This window comes from Pogona vitticeps, chromosome 1 (assembly GCF_051106095.1).
Source record: "Pogona vitticeps strain Pit_001003342236 chromosome 1, PviZW2.1, whole genome shotgun sequence".
Taxonomy (NCBI): domain Eukaryota; kingdom Metazoa; phylum Chordata; class Lepidosauria; order Squamata; family Agamidae; genus Pogona; species Pogona vitticeps.
Window position 1 is genome coordinate 290,890,658 of NC_135783.1, and position 22,686 is coordinate 290,913,343.

Consider the following 22,686-nt stretch of genomic DNA (forward strand, 5'->3'; position numbering starts at 1 on the left):
TCTGTGCATGTTTATGGCTGTGTTTGTGATTGTTACTGGATGAAGAACTTCACACATTAGTTTATATGGCTAGAAACCCATTGTCCCCAATGTAAAGGCTGCAGGCTTCATATTAGAGCTGTGGCAGTTCAACCACATATAGTCTACTCCAAAGAGCATCCTGTTACTAGGAATAGTCTGGCATCAACAGAGATTGTGGCCTTCGAAAAGAGAGAACTGGTAGTTCATTAGTAAACAATCACAGCCATTTCCTCTGCTACTGCAAAATGGACTGAAACGATCAAAGAAGTCACAGATAAATTTAATATCAAATCACCACTTGTATCTGACACAACAGGCAAGGAAACAGATATTTTGTGGTTGCCAGTTCAGTTATGATGAACTGATGCACAGTTCCTATGGCATCCAATTTTTAATCTGGATTCGCACACTGTAGATCTGGTATAATCATAGATTAGCACTAACTGTCTTTTTCATGTGTGTGTGTGTGTGTGTGTGTGTGTGTGTGTGTAAGTAAAGATCAAACCCAAACAGTAAGCAAGTATGTTTCTTCTTTAGATCTCTATAACTTTGTTTGATCTCTAACAGGAGTAAAACAACAGTAATAATTGAAAAGCTTACTGTGATCTTTGCTGGCACACAAGATCCTTAGAATTAGGCTAGTTCCGTTACTGTGATTTAAGCACCATTTCTCCGCCAGGAAGGCTGAGCATACAGATATAGGTGCAAGTGCTGCGACGTAAGTGGACTCGTCAATCAGTTGGGATAGGATGGAGTAAGGATACAGTGCTTATAGCTCAGGAAAAATGGTGGAATTAATGCACAAGATTTCACAAAGAAAACCCTAGTTAAGCTGGGATAGAGTAGGTGGTGCTAAATCCGTAAGTCACAGCCTAATTCTGATGACAGTAATTAAAATAGAGAAGATATGTAGAGCCATTAAAATCTAACACAACAGATGTGGATTTACCCATAGTCATCTTCATCGGGCAATGCCTGCTGTTCTTTCTTAGCTGTACAAAGAAATGGTTCAAACTGCAATGGTACAGGAAATGAGTACAACTGAATTTAAGCCAAGCAGGGGAGCCTGTAGCCCTCCAGATGTTGCACTTTGAATTCCATCAACTCCAGGTGGTATGGACAATGGTCAGGGATGATGGGAATTTTAATCTGATAATAGCTGGACGGCCACAGGTTCCCAACTCCGGCTTAAACCTTTCCATTTCAGTACTCAAACTGTGCCCTCATTTACAGAGCTTAGGGATATACTGCCACACATACAAATCTATACAGATCAATCTTACAACTAGAGAAACAAACTGAGTGGATCAGATTAGCCGTGCACCATCATGCTGGACTGTTCAAGGGTACAAAAATAAAAGCAGAAAGAATAGGCTAAATATAAGAATGCCTTACTTATGCTCAATGGTTAAGAGAATTTAATGGATAAATAATCAATGAGTAAACTTTCAAATCTTCAAAAGAAGTGGGAAGAGTTAAAATGAAGGTTATATAGACGGTGTGGAGCTAAAGAGGAGAAATAGTGGTATTAGTCTGTAGAGGCCAGATCTGTGGGACTGGTGCAACCCCAAATGACAAAGTTGTAATTTGCATTTAGAAATGAAGAGACAATGCTTGAAGCTCAGCTGCAAAACATGTCTCCCTATTCTTCCAATCTTTAAACTGCAGGTAAGTGCATTAAACTTTCAGCTGCATCCTCAAATCAGTTCTAATATATGCTGCACCACTGCATGATGCAGGACAGAACACCTTCATACTGAATGCAGCATGGCAGAAACATGCCCAAGTGGAAGTCAAGAGAGCCCACAGAACATGTGGAAGAAGAAGAAAATAGACAAAACTAGTTCAAAGCAAATAGCCAGGATACAGTCCTGAAGTAAACAGCACTGGGGGCTTAGAGCACCAATGATGCTTCTGAATGTGTTTGGCTGGTTCCCCATACTCATGTTAGTGCAGTAATTTTTTGCCAAGTACTGTCGCCTGCTGAAGTTTCGACAACTGACCATTCTAACTAGTATTACTGCTTATAATGGAATTCATTATCTAACATGGCAGGTTGTATGTTATTACCCTGGCTCACAAATGTCCTGTAGCACTACACACACTCTCCAATATCTTGAGAGTAACAACAAAAGAACACCAGACACACACTACAGAGCACTGCATACTAGTACTCTCCTGGTCTGCAAACAACACACTTCCCATTCTCAATATGCAGCAGTGCTCAGTATTTCTGCATAAAGAAACAAAGATTATTCCATCCTTCATGCTATATTTCCACAAGTCAAATCCAGTAACAATAAACCATTTGAGAGGCAGAGAAAACAGAATAGCTTGGGTGCTGATTGTCCCAGAACAAGCTTGGTGTAAGAGACAAGAGACATGGTGGGAAAGAAATGGCAATGGGAGCGAGGAGACACAGTATCAGAACAATTACAGAACGAAAGGGTCACAAAATGGTACGTGGAGTAAAATACAGCCTTGTTCTTCTCTTTGGTACTAAAAAAAATGCTCTGTGGCCACACAGTGCCAGCTGCCACTTCATGAAGGGAGATAAAAGACCCCAAGCCAAGATACTTCAGACTATCATGCATTAATCCAAAGAGTTTTTTAGCACAGGGAAAACTTGCTTGAATAAATCATACCTTAAAGCACAATGCAGCGTTAAACTCCAGCGCTTCTTTCCAATGGGTACAAAAAAAGGCAAAAAAGCCTCTTTTAGGGCATATAAAGAAAATATGTAACTAATGTTTCAATGCTGAGGGAGTGAAAGGAACAATCTTTACCTTCTTCAGGGTTAAACATGGTATGATAACCACAGGGCCACCCCACAAAACAGCTGCACAAACTGAGTTCTTCTCTCTCTGTGTTCAGCTAATGACTAGTAGAATTTGCCATGCTCTGCACTACAAGGTTTGCAACCTGTAAAGGAAAGAATTCAACATAGGGTCTGTTGCTATCAGAAGCTCTCCCATGTTTACCATTAAGTGTAGTTCTGCTGTCACTTCATCACAGCCACCACCTGGATTCATTAATCTTTGGCCACCCAAAACTGAAGTGTGTTCCCAGGAGAATAGACAAAGGAACAGAAATATGGGTGAGATGCAAGAAAAAAAGGGGGCACACTCAAGGGAACAGCTGCAAGATGAAGTATCATAAGTTTATCTCCGTCAATGATTACATGAGATGTTCCCATGAAGACAACAGCTGGCCTTTTCCTGTACCTTGCAGTTGGCAATTCACTTCTGGGCTTGGGGTAGAAGAACTTGACTGCTCCTCACTTATTACCCATAGACAAGTGCCCCCCCTGCCCTAGTTCACAAGCACCCCTGCTCATTATTCACAAAAATATGCAGCTCTTCAGACATGCAGTATTGCTGTTAGGTGCTTTCTTTACTTCTTGGCAGACAGCAACACCAACGGGTTGAAGGGGCCTGACTAACCTGTTAGTTCCAAAGCTTTTTTATCCATGCATTGTTGTAAAGAGGGTTTCCTCTGCAGGCTCTTCAGTTTACTGGCTTCTTCCTGATTCTAGCTACTAATGGCACCTGCTGCTTACACATGTGCTGATGTCATTCTGAAAAAACCTGGAAGTTAATGGTAAGGCTGACTTCTTCAATTATAGAGCTCTGGCTACTTGACAAGAGTCACTAATCATTATGGTCACTGTCTTTAAAATCCTGCAGCAGATCTTTTATTCTCATATTCAGTGGCTTTGAAGCTGAAAGAGTCCTTGTGGGGCAAGAACGGTGGCTAAGAGAAAATAAAGGAACTGCCAGAATAATATAACTGTGGTGGGAACAACATTTAGACAGTACATAAATAAAGTGCATCAAGATGCATAGATCTTCAACAAAGAATAGTGAAAACAGGTCAGTACCATCAATTCTGGTTTAAAGAAGCGTTCTTACTACATGTGGCTGGATAATGCTGACATGGCTTACTGAAATGTGAAACATGCCATCAGTTTAAATGGCTACAGAATGATAGCAAACTGCACTGATATATACACTGGGTATTTCCCTTACTCATTTGATCAGCTTTTAAAAATATAGTATGGAATCACTATGCCAATTTGCAGCAGAAGATCAAAAAGCTGTGCCACCCAGAGCCACATTCCAATTCCTTCATATCCACCTTCCATTAGCCTAGGTGATGTATTGCAATAGAATAAAAAGTGTTAACAATGCTGTCAAAGTTTTTCTCTGTGCTTTAAGCACATGAGGTAATTCAGAGAAGCAACAGAAGGATATTCCTCCAGTTGAAGGAAGATCTGCAGATATCACACAGTTTAATCGTGCAGGCTATTTAAATAGCACAACAATCTCTGGATACTCATCCCAAGGCATCTTCAGACAGGAACATAGCAGATGAGCAACACCATAAGCAAAATCTGTGTTAAAAAATTGTAAGTACACAGCATTTTCTCCAGTTCTGACACCTTTTTAATAGAAATCACTTGTTTAGGAAACAAATAGCACTTTCGTAATTTTTACAATGTTTCTTACCTTGATCTTATTTTAAGTAACACTAGGAAGACCTCAGTATCTTTTTTCTTTTTTAATTTAAAAAAGTTGTTTTTCCCCCAGATACAAAGATTTTGCCCTTGCATAAAAAACAGTGCCCAAAACGATGACACACGGACTCACAAAGACTCACTGTATCTCACTGACACTATTACTTCTAATCTATACCATGCAAGGTCCCATCTACCTCTTTAATTGGACTGTCAGCCTGAAAAAACAGTTTTTCCATTCCTTATATTTGTAACCAAGAAAGAAAGGAAACAGGAATCAGGCATTTTAACTATTTGGGCAATATGTTTGGGACATGTGCTGTACTGTTTGGGATATTGTTATTATTATTTTTATTTTTTGCTTGACAAATGTACAAAAGAAAAAAGAGTTGAAATTTTCTTTTCGGTCTCAACTTGCTTCCCAAAAATCCAGGCTGATCACATCAGTCTCCCCTCCCTCTCACCTTCCTGGGTCAGTCTGACGAGCAAATCAGCAATACATTTTTGTTTGTCTGTTTGGGAAAAACAAAACAGGATACCCTAAAGCTGCCAGTATAGAGATCTCCAGCTTGCTGTATACTGCTGGATACTTGAGTAGAAAAATCCTTCTTCCTTCTTTTTTTTTTTCTCCTGTCAAAACGAATACTGCTTATTGGATACATTTGGTTCCCGCCCGCCCGCCAACCCCTGGACACTAGGAGTTGTTAATTCATATTTCTGGATTTTTGGTTTAGTAGTATGGAGAATTTAATAACAGGAACAGCCCATAGGCTCTTTGGACTTGAAGTTCCCCTAGCTCAACAAACTGGTCTGCAGATAGGATTTGAAACCTGCTCCTCCTCCCTGCTCCCCACCCCCAAATAAAAAGAAAACAAACCCATAGTGGCTGTGGAGGCTGCTGCAGGCACACACTGGTGTAGAATATAGAGAGCAAATATATTATTTAACTTGGCATGGTGCTGGCTAAGAACCTCCAGCTGGCACTATTCATGTAACATGGTCCAAACTTTGCATGAACACACAGAATAAGAAGGATCAATTGGCAACTCTGGTGCCGCCTGGCACAAGCATCTTCATGTTCTTCCTGCAACCAAAGTTTTCTGCATTTTCCAGACGAAATCCGGCTTTGCTTTTCTAGAGAGTTTTATTGTTTTGCTCTTCCTCTTTGCCGTCATGTGCTATGTTATTTAGTCTCACTGCCCTTGTAACAGTTCACCACACAACCCTGGGTGGGGGAAGAGGCTGGGCTGGAGGTGGCAGCATTTGCATTATTGGAAGAGTCCATGCCATTGGAAATGGTTACCGAACTGCCACCCGAGTTTATAGATTTTGAAAGATTGATGCCTTGGATGAGGCGAATTAACTGTTTTACCTTCTCCAAAGAACTGTGCATTTCCTTCTGTTTTGCCAGGATGGTATTCTTCATTTCCATACATTTCTGGAGGAAATTGGAACAATAAACTTAATGACTGCATTCATTAAAGAGATCCTTGAGTAGAAAGAAAGTCAAAACAAAGAAATCCCAAGATCCACCAGCCACCTGAGACTGAAAAAGCAGGCTTTTTAATCAAGTACCTGGATTACAATATGCTGTTGTCATGCCAAACACAGACGGCACTTGACACAGCAGGACCACAAATTTCAAAGAAAGCAAATGCACCTTCTGAAGGTGGGGTCTCAGCAGCCACAACTAAAGCACATGTGATGCAGTGGATTTATGTCTGTTGAGACAGAGCTTTTATTACAGTGCTTTGCTTACATAAAACTTCACAGGCATTTGGTTTAAGACCATGTCTCAGCAGACAGATGACAGCACCATACGTACCACAATCTGAACTAATCAGCTTTTCATTCAATGAATTTTTTTAAAAAAAGGCAAAGATTAAATTCTCTCCATGGAAACGACTGAAATACCTTCTCTGTCTATCTTATAGGCATAGGCAGCACATACTAACCACAATCCAGCCAGGACGATTTGTGTAAAGAAATAGATTTCCACATCCAAGTTGCTCTTCTAGACTGACATTTTCAAAAGGAGAGTGGCTGCATGCAACCAGCAGAGAACTGTGTGTGTGTGTATGGGGCATCTTCTGCATCATTCAATGAATCAACAATGGTTTCTCATTATTTTGATTATGGTGGTCATCTGTTTTGGTGGGAGGAGTACTGTAGAATCTGGCTTATTCTCCACTCCACTTAAAACATATTATCAGTAAATGGGAGGATTCTTCAGAGCCTCTTAGGACTTTCTATTCAAAGGAAAACTGTTCTCCAGTGGGCCAAAGGGCTAGTGAATGATGTTAAACACTAACAGTCCCCAGAGTTCCTGGGAAGGGTTCAGGTCAAGGTGTTTTCTTGAAAAGTGAGATGTTTAAGAGATCTTTTAGTAAAATGGGAGCGTGAGAAGTGATATTACTGGGCACAAAGTGTCTTCTACTTATAATACTTTAACTAATTTATCCTAATACTATATAGGTCTTTACTTAAAAATACATATATAGATTTTTTTAAAAAAAAATTTAACTGATATAGCCAAAATCTGTAATCTTTGAAAAATGGGGCACCCTACTAATATTAGAAGTTAATTACATGCCGTCAAATTGAAACTGATTTATAGGAATTTCAAGGCAAGCAGATATTTAAGGCATGATTTTACCGGTTCCACATTCCCAGTGAGTTTCCACGTCGAAGCGGGGATTCAAAACCTGGTTTACAGAGTCTTAATCTGTCACTGCTACATGATACTGGGTACCATACCCTACTTTGAACTGATACTGTGGCAAAGAAATGGCCATCTTCTAGAATTCATGGTTATTCCTCCTAGCAGAATACAATAGTAAGAACCAACTATCATTTGGCAGAGCGATACATACTGTTATAGAATTGCTGAGCTGCTTGACTTTCTGTTCTAGTTGTTCCCTTTCTTGTTTTAAATCTGAACTCCATTTCAGTAACTTCTGTTTCTCCTCTTCTTTAGCTGTGAAGGGGAGATTATAAATTATATCAACTGTACTCCACAGGTGGAATGTCCCAACTATTATAAAATTCATGCTAGAGCATACCTGAAGCTACACGTACATACATAAAAAGACTCACAAGAGACTATTTAATTCATTTGATTATTCAGGTTATCATGTATTCAGTTCTTAATTTCCATTGAAAACAAACATGCTATGTCTGTTACTCAACCCAACAATTCTTCCAAAGAGAAGAAAATTAAGCCAAGCAAAGTTCTCATACCTGTTTTGTAGGCAATATATGAATGAACAATTGCTAAAGTCCCTGGCCATGGAATTGCTTCTTCTTTCTTTAGCATCTGAAAGAAAAGCACACAAATGTTAACTGATATGTTTTATGTCCAGCAAAGACAGCAAGTTGTACATCCAAAAGACCTAAGCGGCTTGTGGCACCTAAAAAACTAATACATTTTTATTCTGGCACAACTTTTCATAGAGATAATGACTTGGCCCTTCTGCTGCAACAGACTACCACAGCGATAGCACTAGGAACACACAAAGGATTTTCTTTGAAAGCTGTCATTACCCCTAAAATGTTTCTTCTTAGATATTCCTATACAACACAGGAACTCCTTTTTTTGTCCTTTATTGTAACATATCCACCAAACTAGTAAAAGGTAGATGGCCCTCAACATCATTTCACATTGTGTCTCTGCAACTTTGAGATCAATGAGTCCCCCTTGGTTATCATTTAATGCAGGCACAGGAAACAGACAAAAACTCGTGCTGTTCCTACTCTCAGTCCTGCAGAAACAGTCTGCAAATTATGTCCACAAGTAATGGCTGGGGGAAGGGGCAGGTTCCAGATCAGAAAATCAACCAAAAATATAGCTAAAAAAAGGGGGGGGGGAGGGAATGTGCATTAGTGTTGGGATTTGTTTCAAGAAACAAATGCAAAGAATAGATGTTATAAAATTGTAGGTCATTGTGCAAGGAAAATAGATAGCCTTGCTGTTGGAAAACCATTTTGAAAGAACAGCAGATGTTACATGGTCACTTAAACATTTGGTCATTTCAATGAAGGAACATTCAGCTCCCAGAGAATACTTTTTAAAAAGCCCAATTAAAAAAAAAGAAGGGGGGGGTGACGCCAAGACATGGGCAGGAAAAAAGAGAACGATATTGCTGATCACTACTCCGTATGTACTAGTGGTATCTACAAGAAGCTTATGCACAGCATTCAGAATTGCTGTGTCAAGAGAGGGGAAGGAAGCAAAGAGATTTTCCAAGCACTTAAGGGTATTGGGGGAAGCTCCTCAGGAGAAGCATTTAAAAAAAAAAACCATTCTGAACCACGCCCTTGCCACGCTCCTCAGACAAGTAAATATTTCATTTATTTCAACTCCACAAAAGCCTCCATTGTAACCTTGAAAAGCCCTTAAGACTAACAGCATGAAATACACATTTGTGCAGTATCTCTGACAAAGGAAGCCTACTTAATCAGACTATCAGCACTTTTGTACATTACTGTCCACCTACCAACATTTTTCTGCTGATGAAATTTCAACAAGCTGAGTAAGAATGAAAAGACAACTGATCTGTTTTTAAACCCAATAGGAGAAAACATAGTCATTTCAACATTTGCTGGCAAGCTGCTCATCTAAGTAGCCCATGGAAAACACAGTCTGACAGCAAAGAGTAATTTCCATGGAGAGAACTACATGTTATTTAAAAAACAAAAAACAAAACCAAACATTTGCCACAAATGACCTTGGTTGCTAACAGTAACTGTTGGTGTATTTTCAGGGGAGAACTGATAAGCAGAGAAGGGGAAATGGCTAAGCACTGGTTTATTCTACTTTATAAGCATTTCTCTCCACGCTCTTCCTGTCCTGCTTGCAAGCTGGGTTTATGTCTGCTCTCAGAGTAGGCAAGGTTGCAGGGGAGGAATCTGCAGGTATAAGGAAGGCTTTTCCTGCCTGGTTATTCTCCTATAAATGGCATTTTTTTCTGGTGTCATCCTTATGATTCAAACACAGAGGTTCTACATACACCAGTGGCTTAAGGCTTAAAATATTGCACTTCCCAATTAAGACCAATATTATATTTGGTTGGCAGAAACTCTTACTTCAATTGAGGCAAAAGAATACTTGTAAGTTAAAAGGCACCTCTCCTAATGTTTGTGGAGCACTGACACTGTCAACTCATATGATGCTGAAATGCAGAAAACAGCTTTGGAATGTGGAACACAAAGCTGAGTCTGTTAGTTCATTCTAAAAAAAAGTGTATTCACAGGTCAGACACCGGAGAGTACGGTCAGGCTCTCCCAGGCCATCTCAGTCTTACGAACCAATGTCATCCAGTACCAAAGCCGGTTTGAGAGGCTTTTTCTTGCATGTCAAACCATACCTGATCTTGACATTTAGGACAGATCCACATGCCCTTGGGAATAGTTTTCAGAGGAGGGTCCAGACAATCCAAATGATATACACGTGAGCATGTGTCACACATCAGCAACTGACCACTTTTTCTGCACACACTGCAAAAATCTTCATGGATATCGCCCTGTAAAATGAAGGCAAAGGGATGCAAGGAAAAAAGGTTAGCATTTAATGTTTATAATTTACAAGTTCAAAGCCACTGCAAAAAGGGACAGAGAGAAAATTCCGAAGGTTTCTTTTTTCCTCAGATGGATGTCATACACATGTGGAATAACTCAGATATTTTCTCTTTCTAGTACAACTGCAAACTGTTAAAATGTACATTAATGAAAATCTTTTTATATCATCTCTCCAAAAAACACAACTTAGACACAAGGCAGAAGTCACAGTGATCCCTAATCTTCAAAAATATTTCAAAGGCTATTATACTTTTAGCACTGATACAACACCTGCCTCCCAAGAGATTGTTCTAGCATTTAGACTGAGGCATTTCCCTTGGGTTTCGGGATAGTAGATAGATCTCAGACATTTAAAAAAGAAAAAGAAGAAAGTGACTGAAATCCGGTTGCCCAATGTAAGCAAAGTTGTCTGTTTGGTCTGTTCCTCACTGGTAAACAAAGAGACTCTGCTGCCATTACCAGGGTGAATGTGCACTCTCACCTCCATGAATGGTGAGAGGATTCTTCATTTACCAGCAAGGAACAGAGCAAAACTTTGTTTACGTGATGCATTCGAATTTTGGCCATAGAGAAATAGGCACACTCCCATGCTGGCAAAAGGGGGAAAACCCAGCTTAGAGCTAACACATAACAGAGAGGGAAGTGTCAAAAAATGGTGAGAGGTTCCTGGAGGTGTCTTCCAGTATTATCTTTATTTTAGGCAACTGATTACATCAGAGTTTGTTTCTTTTATTTACGGAAGTGTGAAAATATACCTGTGATGTCATGATTATTAATAGGCATCTATGATACCTTTATAACCACATTCTGCATACCATACATTGAAAAAGGGAGGACAAAAATAATTAAATAACAAAAACTTTCACACTGAGAAGACCACTGTGTTCTATATGTTGGGAAAATAAGTATCTGCAGGAGAAAGTCATCAGGATTAATAAGATCTGCACATAGTATGAGCAGCAAAATGACTGCAAAAGCACTGTGGACTACATTCTTGAGAATATAACATCCAGATTTTCATCTGGCTCTACCTATTAAAGTTAGAAAAGACTTTAATATGTAGAGCCAGATGAAACTCTGGATGTTATACTCTTAGAAGAGGCGGGGAGGGAAAGCTATTCAGCTCTGAAAAAACAGTCTAAGTCTTCATATATTCCAGACTTGCACAAGTCTGGAATATCTGGAAACAAAACACTTCAATTTGAAAAAAATTAATGTAATTTTAGAAAATGGACTAAATCCAATATCATGTGAATGGATTTCTCCTTCCAGAGTTGGACTTTGTTCTCCTCTCCTTCCACCTGCACCCAGCCCTGCAACTCTGGTCCAAAGAGTCTCTCAACCCTCTGCAACAGACAGGAATAAAGTGGATGCAGCATAAGCAGGAATCTTTTCCATCCGTGGTTCTCTATTCTCCTCACAGACAGGCAGTCTTGGATGCACCTTTATATAGGCTAGAATCCTGTTGGGATTTTATTCCATAGTAACCTGGTTGCATGCCAGTCACACAAGCTGGTAAAGAACCAGCACCTTATTAATTAGCTGCAATCCAGTACCATAACTTGTGCAATTTCAATTTTCTGGAGCAATACCACACTACAATCTTGGCCAGTATATATTTTTCATTTTAATCCAATAATAGCCACATTTGTTTCTAACTGTCTTAATTAAACAGGGACATCTGACAGAAAAGAGAAAATCAGTGACCGAGTCAGAACAACCCCTGTCAGAATAAGAAAGATCAAGTTAATGGCACCAGCTTTAATTGTCAGGTTTATTCATTTCTGCATTACTCTCTGATGGCCCCAATTCCTTAATAATGGGAGTCACTGTAACTGTAGATGAATTCAGCTGCTATAAAATTCCTAAGGATATATTTAGTTTTTGTCTGCTTCTCCCTGCTATTTTTTCCCACAGTCACTGTTTTTATTGGTAGATTATTCGGCAGATGTGGATGAGGAGAAAAAGCTAAGAAAAAAGGGTCTGATATGAACATTTTGATGAAGTGAAAGTTGTTCTGGCAAGGTGCTACACTCAAATCTCAATCTTCAAGTTCTCTTCAAATTTTGTACAGAAGGATGACATTCATAAGGAATAAAATATCTCCACCTTCTTAAAATATGGCATTCAGACTTTGACAGGAACTTGAGCAGTGGCAGGATTAATCATTTTTTGAGAAGGAATTCTGAATTAGGCCATGTTTTCCATTGCCTTACGAAGTATGCTGGTGGACATCCTTTTATTAAGAATAAGGTATTAAATGGCTCCAGAGTATCACTCACCTGGAAAGGAGGATCAATTACAACCACTGACTATGACCCATACGTCCAATTCGTAAAAGCCAAGTTTTTACACTCCTACAATAAAATGTCCATTGCAATAATTCCAATGGCTAATATGCTTCTCCTAATATCTGAGCAGAATGATTCCACTATTCAAAGTACAGGTGATAATGGAGGGAAAGAGCCCCAATTAACAGAACCCACATGATGCAGTAGCCCTAATTTCTAGCAAAATCATGCTCTCTTTGTAACCTCCTAAAACGTAATAACTAAGCAGATTTCACAGGAGGGTTGCTCCCTATAATTTGAACACTGTTGGACCCTTGTTATCAAAGACCATTTCATGTTGACATCACAGCTAAATTTTTGGGATCACTTGAGTGCTCAGATGAGGGCAGAATTCCTCCTTCGCTTGTGTTTTTTCACTGCACAGCAACACAAACAACAAAGAATCCAGAAGTTGCTCAAGTTCCCTGTTGAAAATGAGCCTAAGCTACTGAGCATCATTTCTGAGAAATGTCTCTTCCCAATTATTACTATTGTGGCAGCTAAAGATACTTATACGATTTCAGAATCAGAGGTATCAAGCGGCATGGAATATAAATCTTCTGAAGAAAATGATAGTAGTGTGATGTAATGTATTTGTGTGATGTGCTTTGTAGATATGACACAAACATTCTAGGGCTTGATGTTAGAAGATAATTTGAAATACATAATTACTGAAGGTCAGAACATACTCTAAAACTAACAATATAAAGCAAAAGGAATAGCAATGAGCAAAACCTCACTGGTCTCTTATTTTAAGCAGAAATCCACACATAGGAAATAATTGTGTTTGGTTCAGATTAGGGCTTTCTCCTTGAATCAAAGATTCTTATTACAGATGGCTATTACTGTCAGCTTAGGACTGCACTATGCAGGGAAGGGGACAATGGACCATAACCTATGGACGCAATTAGGTTTGGGCAAATGTGATTATTTCCTGCAGCTTGTTAATGATACTCTATTCTTTTATTTCCCAAATTTAAAGTTCTAGTGGGTCTTTTCTTTCGGTAACAGAGGCTGCTGTAGTCATTTATTCCAACAATGCTATATAACCTATATGCAAATCTAGATGCACATGGGAGGAAAATAAGTGAATGATGCATTCTTTTTTCTTCAGATCAATTTTCATTACTGCCTTTTGGAAAGCTGCAAAATTTCAATAATACCATATCCACAGAATGCAGGATCATGGCTGCCAAGACAGAGATCATACACACTCTAGGAATAGTAAACATTAATTTTATCTTTTGCAATTTCAAGGCTAGATTTGATTTAAATCACATTTTAACTTATGTTTTTATGATTTAAATAAAAATGATTTAAAAAATTTAATTTGTGACTTAAATCATGATTTAAATTTGAATTTTAAAAATAATTTATTTCTATTCACTTTGGAAATATCCAATGGTGCAGAAGTTTAGATGTACAGATGTTGATTAGGCAAGTGCTGGCTGCTAGAACAATAAGATCACTGATACTCTAGTTGGAGCAATCTTTAAACTGCTTTTCATGAAAGAGATGTATGGACTTTCATCTTTGCAGCACAACAAAACATACTGGAGGCACACCTCCCTCCCTCTTCTAGAACATAATTTTTTTGACAAATATCTGTCTGCTTGAAACATGTGCTCATTAGGTGAGTCTGATAACAAATATGAAGCTACTTTAAGATGAATTAAGAAAAGCAACAAAGGTTGAGAAGCAACCAACCAATTCCAATTTCAACTTCATCTTTGTGAGGTGAGTAGTTAATGACACAGATAAGTCTCAATTCAGCCACAGCCAGCAGCACAGAAGGCAACTGTGCAGTCTCTATTCCACAGAGGAATGCTGTCACAGAAGGAAATATTTATCCCAAGTAGCTAGGCATGAGGAAATGGAAAAGAAGGAGCCAATCAGTAAAGACTCTCAGATTCTGCTATTCCTGAGCAATGTAATGAGCTTGCTCTTCCTTCATTGATTCAGAAGTTATTACCAGCTGTAGAGATGGGGATGAATACAAAAACGGATATTTTTCTGATGAATATAGCCAATTTGTCATATATTTGTCGATCCGTATTTGTAAAATTTTAAATCGGGACGAATATGGCTTGACAAATATTTCCTTGGTTTTATTTGTCGATTCATTCATATTCGTCTATATTTGTTACCCCTTTTGGGGGCCTCGCTGAGCTTGCCGGCGCCAATTCGAAGTTCTAGCCAATCAGGACAGAGATCCTGGACTGGCATGTCTGGCAGCCAATAGCGCTGCTGAAAGGTGTATTTACTTTTACAGAAGCTTCATATACGCTTTTCCCGTCCAGCTGTTCCCCACTTCTGTTCATGCTCTCCGGAGTGAGAATGGTTGCTACTCGTTGGCTTGCTGGTGCTCCTGCAGTTTCACTTTTGTGGCAGCAAAGCAAAGATATTGTTCTTTTTCATCATCATTCATCAATCGTCATCAACTTTACCGGGATTTTGGGTAGCTTAGGCTACTTCTTCAGAAGGGCCCTCACTCTATGACTCTGCGAGGGAGGTGGTCTGTGACTATTTTTCACGGCTACAGGGGTCCAAGGTGCACTTCAGAGTGGACCTGTGGAACAGAGGTCAGCATGGCTACCTCTCGCTCACAGCCCACTGGTGGCAGCCAGAAGACTTGAGTAGTGGCAGGGCATCAGTGACAGGGCCACAGGGGGAGTCCCTTGCCCTGCCCCCAGGCTACAGGTCCGTTCTGCTGCAAGTGCGGCACATGGAAGGTCAAGCGACGGGGAGGAACATTGCTGATGACTTCCTGTCCATGCTGCAGGAATGGACACCAGAGGGGGAGGTGACCCGTGGCCACATGGTCTCAGATGCTGAGCGGAACATGTTGGTGGCATTGAACGTGGTGAGCTTTGAGGGTATTGTATGCATGGCACACAAATTACACCTTGTGGTGCATGATGCCCTCAGCCTGGGCAGCCACATCAAGCCTGAGTGGGACATAGGCACCTTGGAAACGCGGGCACTCCTGGAGCAATGCCGCCAACTGGTGGGCCACTTCTCCTGCAACCTGAAAGCTGCCCACTGGCTGTGTGAGGGGCAGGAGAAGTTGGGTCAGGAGACCCATGTTCTCCTGCCAGACCTACCCACCAGTTGGAACTCCACCTACACCATGGTGTTCTGCCTGGTGGAGCAGAAGGCTGTTTTGGAGGACATCATGTCCTCTACTCCCATTTTGCCTTGGGGGTGAGAGAGGTGGGCATGAGTGCCATGGATTGGCTGGCCCTCTCCCAAATAGTGGAGATGGTCAAGCCATTCCTGGAAACCACGGGCATCTTGTGTGAAGATATGGCAAGCCTGGGTCAGGTCATCCCCGATTCATGCCCTCGATTGGTCCCTGGAGACTGTTGTGGCACCAGGATCCTCCCATCATCCACGGACCAGGGCTTGGTGAAGAGGCTGCAGGCAGGCATGCAGAAGTGATTCCATCCTGTCTACAGCTACAGAGCTTACTGCATGGTCTGCCTGTATGATCCTTGAATCAAGGGAGGCTTGGCAACACCCACCTCGGACCTCGAGGAGTGGAGAACGGAGCTCTCCATTGAGGTCTGCACGGCATTGGGGCCACAATGCTTGTGTGGGGCAACGGGAACATCAGGACATGAAGGTCAGGGTGGTTTGCCCGAACCACAGGGAAGACTTCACCTGGGGAAGGCTCAATTCACAACCAACATTACTGGAGCTCCGTGGTGACTTTGGCCCTTGCCTTAGAGAAAAGACAACTGGCTGAGGATTCCGCAGAGATAATGGTGCGGGAATATCTGGCTGAGCCCCCTCAGCCCTACCAGTCAGATCCCCTCCATTACTCAACTAGGAAACTAGTCATATGGCCGGAGTTGTCCAATGTGGCCATGGACCTCCTTTCCATCCCCCCCCGCCCCAGCGTCCAGAGCGAGCACGTGTTTTCCCATCTCGGAGACATACTCTGACTATGCTACTTGCGTTTGGATCCTGTTACTGTGGAGAGACTGTCATTCATCAAGGTGAACCTTCCCTTGTTGTGCTTCCCCTTGCTGAACCCAAAGAAGTAGGATTCCAGTAACAATTTCTCCCTTAACAGACTGCATGCCTGCCTGCACCCACCTGCCTGCCCACCCGCCCACCCTCCAGTCCTCCTGAAAAAAAAAAGACCTGCCTACTTGCCTGTAAACCTGCCCCTCAGTCAGAACTCCATCTGCTGATTCCAGTTGCCTCCTTGGGCCAAGTTCCAACCAAGTTGTACCTGCCTGCCTGCCGGATCAAGTCAGACCAGCAGGCCAAGAACTGTTGAACTCCTGCCTGTCTGCCTGCCTGCTGGATCAAGTCACACCAGCAGGCCAAGAATTAGTTAAACTCCTGCCTGCCTCCCTGCCTGCCGGGTTATGTAATTCCAGGGAGCTGTTTGTTCCATCTTCTGCCTCCCTCCCTATCTGCTGGGTTACATGTTCCTGGCGGGCTGTTTGTTCCACTTTCCGCCTTTCTGAGGAGGCAGGAACAAACTATGGGAGCTCAGCTCAACCCATTGCATGGATTTGATCTTCCACTCAAGAAGCCCAGTGGCTCTGTGGATTAACCACCATTATGTTAGTAGCACCACCCTATTCAACTGTTGTTGCGCAACCCTAGTTGCCTCCTGGGGGCAAACTTAACTATGCAGGCAAATGTGATGTTTCTAAAGAAGGCAAGAGTCTGCTTTCTAGCCTGTTTGGGAATCCAAGCGCCAACCAGGCCTGTCTCAAGCCCCCCCAAGCCTGTCCGGGCATCCCCTGTGCCAAAGAGGGCATGTCTCAGGCCCACCAAAAACTGGCAGACTGTTCATTCCAGCTTCCTAGCTATTCTACAGCCTCAGTAGGTCTGCAGAACTTGTAACAAACTATGGGAGCTCAGCTCAACAGCACCCCGTGGCTTAACTGCTGTTACGTTAGTAGCACCTTGGACCCTATTCATCTGCTGTTGTTGCTGCAGTTGTGCAACCTCAGTTGCCACCTGGGGGCAAACTGAACTACCTTTGTGCTGAAGAAAACAAGAGTCTTCTTTCCTTTTGCGTCCTTCTTTTTGCCTTTGCCTCTCCGCCCCCCCCCCAAGCCTGTCCGGGCATCCCCGTGCCAAGAGAGCCCGGCTCTGCCCCACCCAATGCCTGTCCGGCCATCCCATGCCAACACAGTGCTCCAAAGTCCACTTGGGCTACTGCCTGAGTAGGTTGTCAGACCTTCCAATCAACAAGCCTAGTGGCTCAGCAGCAGTTTAACTCAGTAGGTAGGCAGAAGCAGGGACAAGGGACAAACGCTCAGGTCATCCCATTGCATGGATTCGAACTGCTGATCTTCTGCTCAAGAAGCCCAGCAGCCACCCTGATTAACCGCCATTAGTAGCACCTTGCAGTCGGACCCTATTCTCCTGCTGTTGCTGCTGCTTTGACAACTTCAGTTGCCTCCTGGGGACAATCTTAAATAATTTTGCAGGCAAATGTGATGTTGCAGAAGAAGACCAGAGTCTCCTGCAGCTGCCTTTCATCTCAGTGCCCCAATGGGGCCAAAAAGCCAGCTTTCTGGCTGAGAACTTTTCTGTCTGCTCTGCCCCACCCAAAACCGGTCTGGGCATGGCCCCATCACCCGGCTTCAGATGGTAGAGCTCGTCTGGTTTTCAACCTGCACCAAGGGGGATGGCCTCTCTAAGTCCCCCCCAAAAAACCTCCAAACGTTATCTTTATCATATTCAGGCGGTCTCAGAAGCCAAGTTGCAAGCAATCCCCAGTTTTCTAGTTCTAAACTAGCATCTTTGTTGCCCATCGCCCAGCTTCAGATTGCAGAGCTGATCTGTTTCTGACAGTCCTGCAGCCCCGTGGATTAACTGTTGTTAGTAGCACCAACCCTGTTCATCTGATGGTTCTGCTGGCGCTGTTGGAAGTTGCAAGCAACCTCAGTTGCCTCCTGGGGGCAAAAACGTTTCCTTTGCAGGCAAAACTCATGTTGCTGAAGAAGACCAGAGTCTGTTCTGCTGCCTTTTGCCTCAATGTCCCGATGGGGGCAAGAGAGCCTGCTTTCCGGCTGACATGTGCCTCAGTGCCCGATGGGGCAACACACTCTACTTTGCTGCTGCCAACTTACCTCAGTGCCCCAATGAGGCCCCAAAGCCTGCTTTCCAGTGGCCATGTGCCTGATGGAGCAACACACTCTACTTTGCTGCTGCCCAGTTACCTCAGTGCCTTGATGGGGCCCAAAAGCCTGTCCAGGCATTGCCCCACCACACGGCTTGAGACTGCAGAGTTTACATTGTGCCAAAAACAACCACCATCCCTTTTCTTCATCAATAACAAAACAAACAACATCATCGCACGGTTTGAGATTGCAGAGCTGATCATCTGGTTTTCCAAAGCTGTCCTCCTGGCTTCCCCGTGCCAAGAGGGCTGGGCCGACCCCCTTCATGGTAGTCAAAAACATCATACTTTACTAAACACAGTAATTAATTCTTTCTGGAGGCTTGTGTTTCATATGCCATCTTGATGGCAAATGCCACCCTCTTGTTCATCGATGTTGAAGATTTCTGCCACTACACACCCAATAGGCAAAGCCTACTTTGCTCCCAATTGCCTTGGTGCCCGATGCCTATTAAGACATGCTTTCCCGCCTGCTTGGAGCCAAGTACCTCAGTACTTGATGGGGCAACACACTCTACGTTGCTATTGCATATTCCTCAGTGCCCGATGGGGCAAGGCACAGTACTTGGCTGCTGCCCACTACCGCAGTGCCCGATGGGGCAACACACTTTGCTTTCAGTCCCATGCCAACTCAGCAGGTAGGCAGAACTTGAATTAGCTCAGCTCACCAGCAGCCCCAGATTAATTGCTGTAGTAGCAGCACGGCTGGGTTCTGCCCCACCCAAAGCCAGTCTGCGCATCACTCGAACGTGCCAAGAGGGCCATCTAACCCTTTTGGCTGGCACACCCAGAGCCAGCTTTCCAGTTCTAAATGAGCATCTTTGTCGCCCCATTGGCTGGCTTTAGATTGCAGAGCTGATCTGTTTCCGACAGTCCCGCAGCCCCGTGGATTAGTAGCACCAGCCCTGTTCATCTGATGTTGCTCCTGCTGCTATTGGAAGTTGCAAGCAACCTCAGTTGCCTCCTGAGGGGCAAAAACCTTTCCTTTGCAGACAAATCTGACGTCCGCTCTGCTGCCTTTTGCCTCAGTGCCCCAATGGGGCAAGACATGCTACTTTGCTGCTGTCAACTGCCTCAGTGCCCAGTACAGCCAAAGAAGCCTGCTCTCCTTCTGCCTTTTCCCTCAGTGCCTGATGGGGCCAAAGGAGCCTGTTTTCCTGCTGCCAACTTCCTCAGTGCCCGATGGAGCCAAAAAGCCTGCTGTGGTGCCAAATAACTCCTTGTCTCCAGTCCTCCTGAGGGCAAACTCTATTTCACTAGCAAATGTAATGTTGTGCTGAGCTGAAGACAAACTCGATGCCTCATGCATGCCTCTGCCAAAGGGACCTCTCATTCTGCTGGGGTCAAATATAACTCCCTCAATGCCATGAGCTTCTGTGCCGTGTGGTAAAGTCTCCTGGGGGGGGGGGACCTGATTTGTGGGTAAATAACTCGGAGTTCCGATATCTGATCTTCACCAAAGTTGGCATGCATGATGGGGAAAGACATAGGAAGCTCCTTTATGATTCTGGAGTCTCTAAGTACCTGGGGGAGATTTCCTGGGGGTGTGTGTCCTCTTTGTGACTATATAACTCAGGGATCCATGATCCAATGTTCACCAAACTTTCAGGGGTTGTAGAAATGCATCTGAGGAAGGTTCCCTGCAAATTTGATGTGTCTAAGTCATCAGGGCCAGTGTTATAGCCATTTAAAGTGCAGACAAACTGACTGATCAATTCATCAATGAATGTATTCTCGAAGGCTTTCATGGCCGGGATCTGATGGTTGTTGTGGATATTTCGGGTTCTTTGGCCGTGTTCTGAAGGTGTTCTTCCTGATGTTTCGCCAATCTCTGTGGTCAGCATCTTCAGAGGACTGGAGCAGAAACTCTGTCCTTGCTCTGTTGCTGTTTGTTGGATAGTTGAGACTGGCGAAACATCAGGAAGAAAAACCTTCAGAACATGGCGAAAGAACCTGAAAAATCCACAACAACCATCATAGTTGAATAGTCATATATTCGTATTCGAATGCTGAAATACATGCAATGTATTTATTACACTTGCACTTCCCACTTTCTACACTGTGGGGTGGGAGAGAACATGTCCCATAAATAAGAATGGCATATCCTATAACTGTGTTACTTACAAAATATATGTAAAACCCTGGGGTACAGCGAGGTAAAGAGAAGTGGTACAAAAAGCAGTGGAAGGCTCTGAAGAACAGTGGCCATTTCAGTGTGCTTTAGCATAACAGAGTAGCGAAACAAATTCTGAGGATTAAGCATGGCTCATTTTTGCACGGTCTCTTCAAATAGCAAACCTTTCAGCAGGAATTACTTACGTCAGTGGAGCTGGGGCTAGGCAGGGACACAGGCTGAACAGTTGCAGGGAAAGTAAAAGTGGTCTCTGTCTTTTCATTTTCAGGGGAGTCAGGATGACTGGACAGAGGGGATGTGGGGGTCAGAGCACCAAACCCCAGCACCGTGTTGTATTTAGGTGGACGACCTACACATTAACAGAAGGGAACAAAAAAGGGGGAAAAATAATCTTACATACCTTTGGCCAGTGCTCCTCATTGGCTAGCATGAAAAAGGAAGTGAGGTAGTACAGAAAAGAAGTTAGTGCTAGTGAAAGAAAGCCAAGTAAAGACTGTAAAGTTATTTTTAAAGAGAATTGTGCAAGAAAGGACGATACCACAGGAAAGAACACACAAGGGTTCAGAAGGTCAAACAGCATTAATCTGGGTGTACCTCAGTCATTTTTACTATTCAATTTCTGCAATTGTTTAAAAATGAAAAACTGCCCTGATATCTACCATTTTGAATTACTAAGGGTATCTGTACCACAGTCATGACAGATGGTACCTACTCGTCTAAGAGTATTTTCTAAGCTTCCTTCACTTTTCTCCACTAGATTTGATAAGCCCAAATGTTGTTTGCTGAAACGTTTCTATTTGTACAAGAACTTACAATTTCAAGGTTATTTTGGATATATTTCAAATAGTATTTCCATTTTCAATTACCTTTTTGAAAACACAGATCACCTTGAGTATGTGGTAAAACTATATGTTTAAATGTGCTGTTTTTCTGAGTGAAACCACAGCATTACAGGAAATGTACAATTTTAATTTTTATATTTCTGCTACTCCATCAACTGTCAAGAGGAAAAGCTGGGGGGGGCAAGAATCAAAAGGATCTGAGCAATCATAAGAACAGCTAAGGACTACAGAAAAGAAGTACAAAATTAATCATAAGAAAGAACGTTCATTGTGGATAGCATTTAAAACAGCTGCAGTCTGGTGGAAAGCAGCACCGAGGACCAATTTAAAAGTCTGTGTTACTAATACCTTCTTCAGGATAACAAAAAGCCAAAGTCCTTGATACATTTTGGCACAGAATGGCAAATGCCACATAAAAACAAAACACACCAAACTTTCCTTGCAAGCAGACTCAAACTATTTGGGGAAAGAAAGAGTCATTTGAACATTCAATCCCACTATGAAATGAACTGGTCACTGCCAGTTATGGTGGCAGTCTTAGACAAGGGGTAGTCTGCTCAGTGCAATCTCAGCCACAATCTCAGAGTAGTTCTGAACATGTCAAAAACTTTATTTCAAGCACTACCATGCTAGGCAAGATTTTATCAATGACCTAAATATAAAAAGACAATATGCTCCACTGAAACTGCTAAGCTGTCTAAATATTAGCTCACCCTTCTTTGTGCTCATGCTCACTTAATATACACATACTGCCTCAAGTCTACCATTTTATGTTTTGAATACAAGCAACTGTTCCAAAATTCCCAATTATACAACTTGCATTATAACTTGCTATTTGAAAGTGACCAAGTCACTCTTTTTGAACAGCAAGCAAGCCCCAGAGGGAGAGAACTTGAGCAAAAGGCCAGCACAGTGCTCAGCATGGCTCTTTAGGCCCTGCAGTAACCTGAAGAACTTACCGGTAACTCCAGTGCCAAACTCAACCTTTCTGTACCAACTATCTAGCTCTAAGAACATATCAACCATCGTGCCAAATGTAATACTTATACTCTGCCTTGGATCCTTTAGGAGAAAGGCAGCATATAAATATTGTAAATAAATAAATAGATAAA

General features: G+C 42.4%; 1 protein-coding gene across 9 annotated transcripts in view; it reads right to left on the reverse strand.

Moving 5' to 3' along the window:
- Window positions 1-4,443: 4,443 nt before the first annotated feature.
- Window positions 4,444-22,686, reverse strand: part of PHF21A (PHD finger protein 21A) — a 175,669-nt gene continuing 157,426 nt past the window's right edge. For 7 of the 9 annotated variants that reach the window (XM_078389661.1, XM_072985998.2, XM_072986001.2 and 4 more), the window contains exons 14-18: window positions 20,918-21,081; window positions 9,904-10,059; window positions 7,778-7,853; window positions 7,411-7,514; window positions 4,444-5,975 (exon numbers count right to left, since the gene is read on the reverse strand). In XM_078389661.1, coding sequence (XP_078245787.1) covers window positions 5,721-5,975; window positions 7,411-7,514; window positions 7,778-7,853; window positions 9,904-10,059; window positions 20,918-21,081 — 755 coding nt within the window. In that variant the 3' untranslated portion in view covers window positions 4,444-5,720. Of the gene's footprint in view, window positions 5,976-7,410; window positions 7,515-7,777; window positions 7,854-9,903; window positions 10,060-20,917; window positions 21,082-21,132; window positions 21,156-22,686 lie in introns of all 9 variants that reach the window. The other 2 variants (XM_078389672.1, XM_078389670.1) reach the window with 1 other exon arrangement.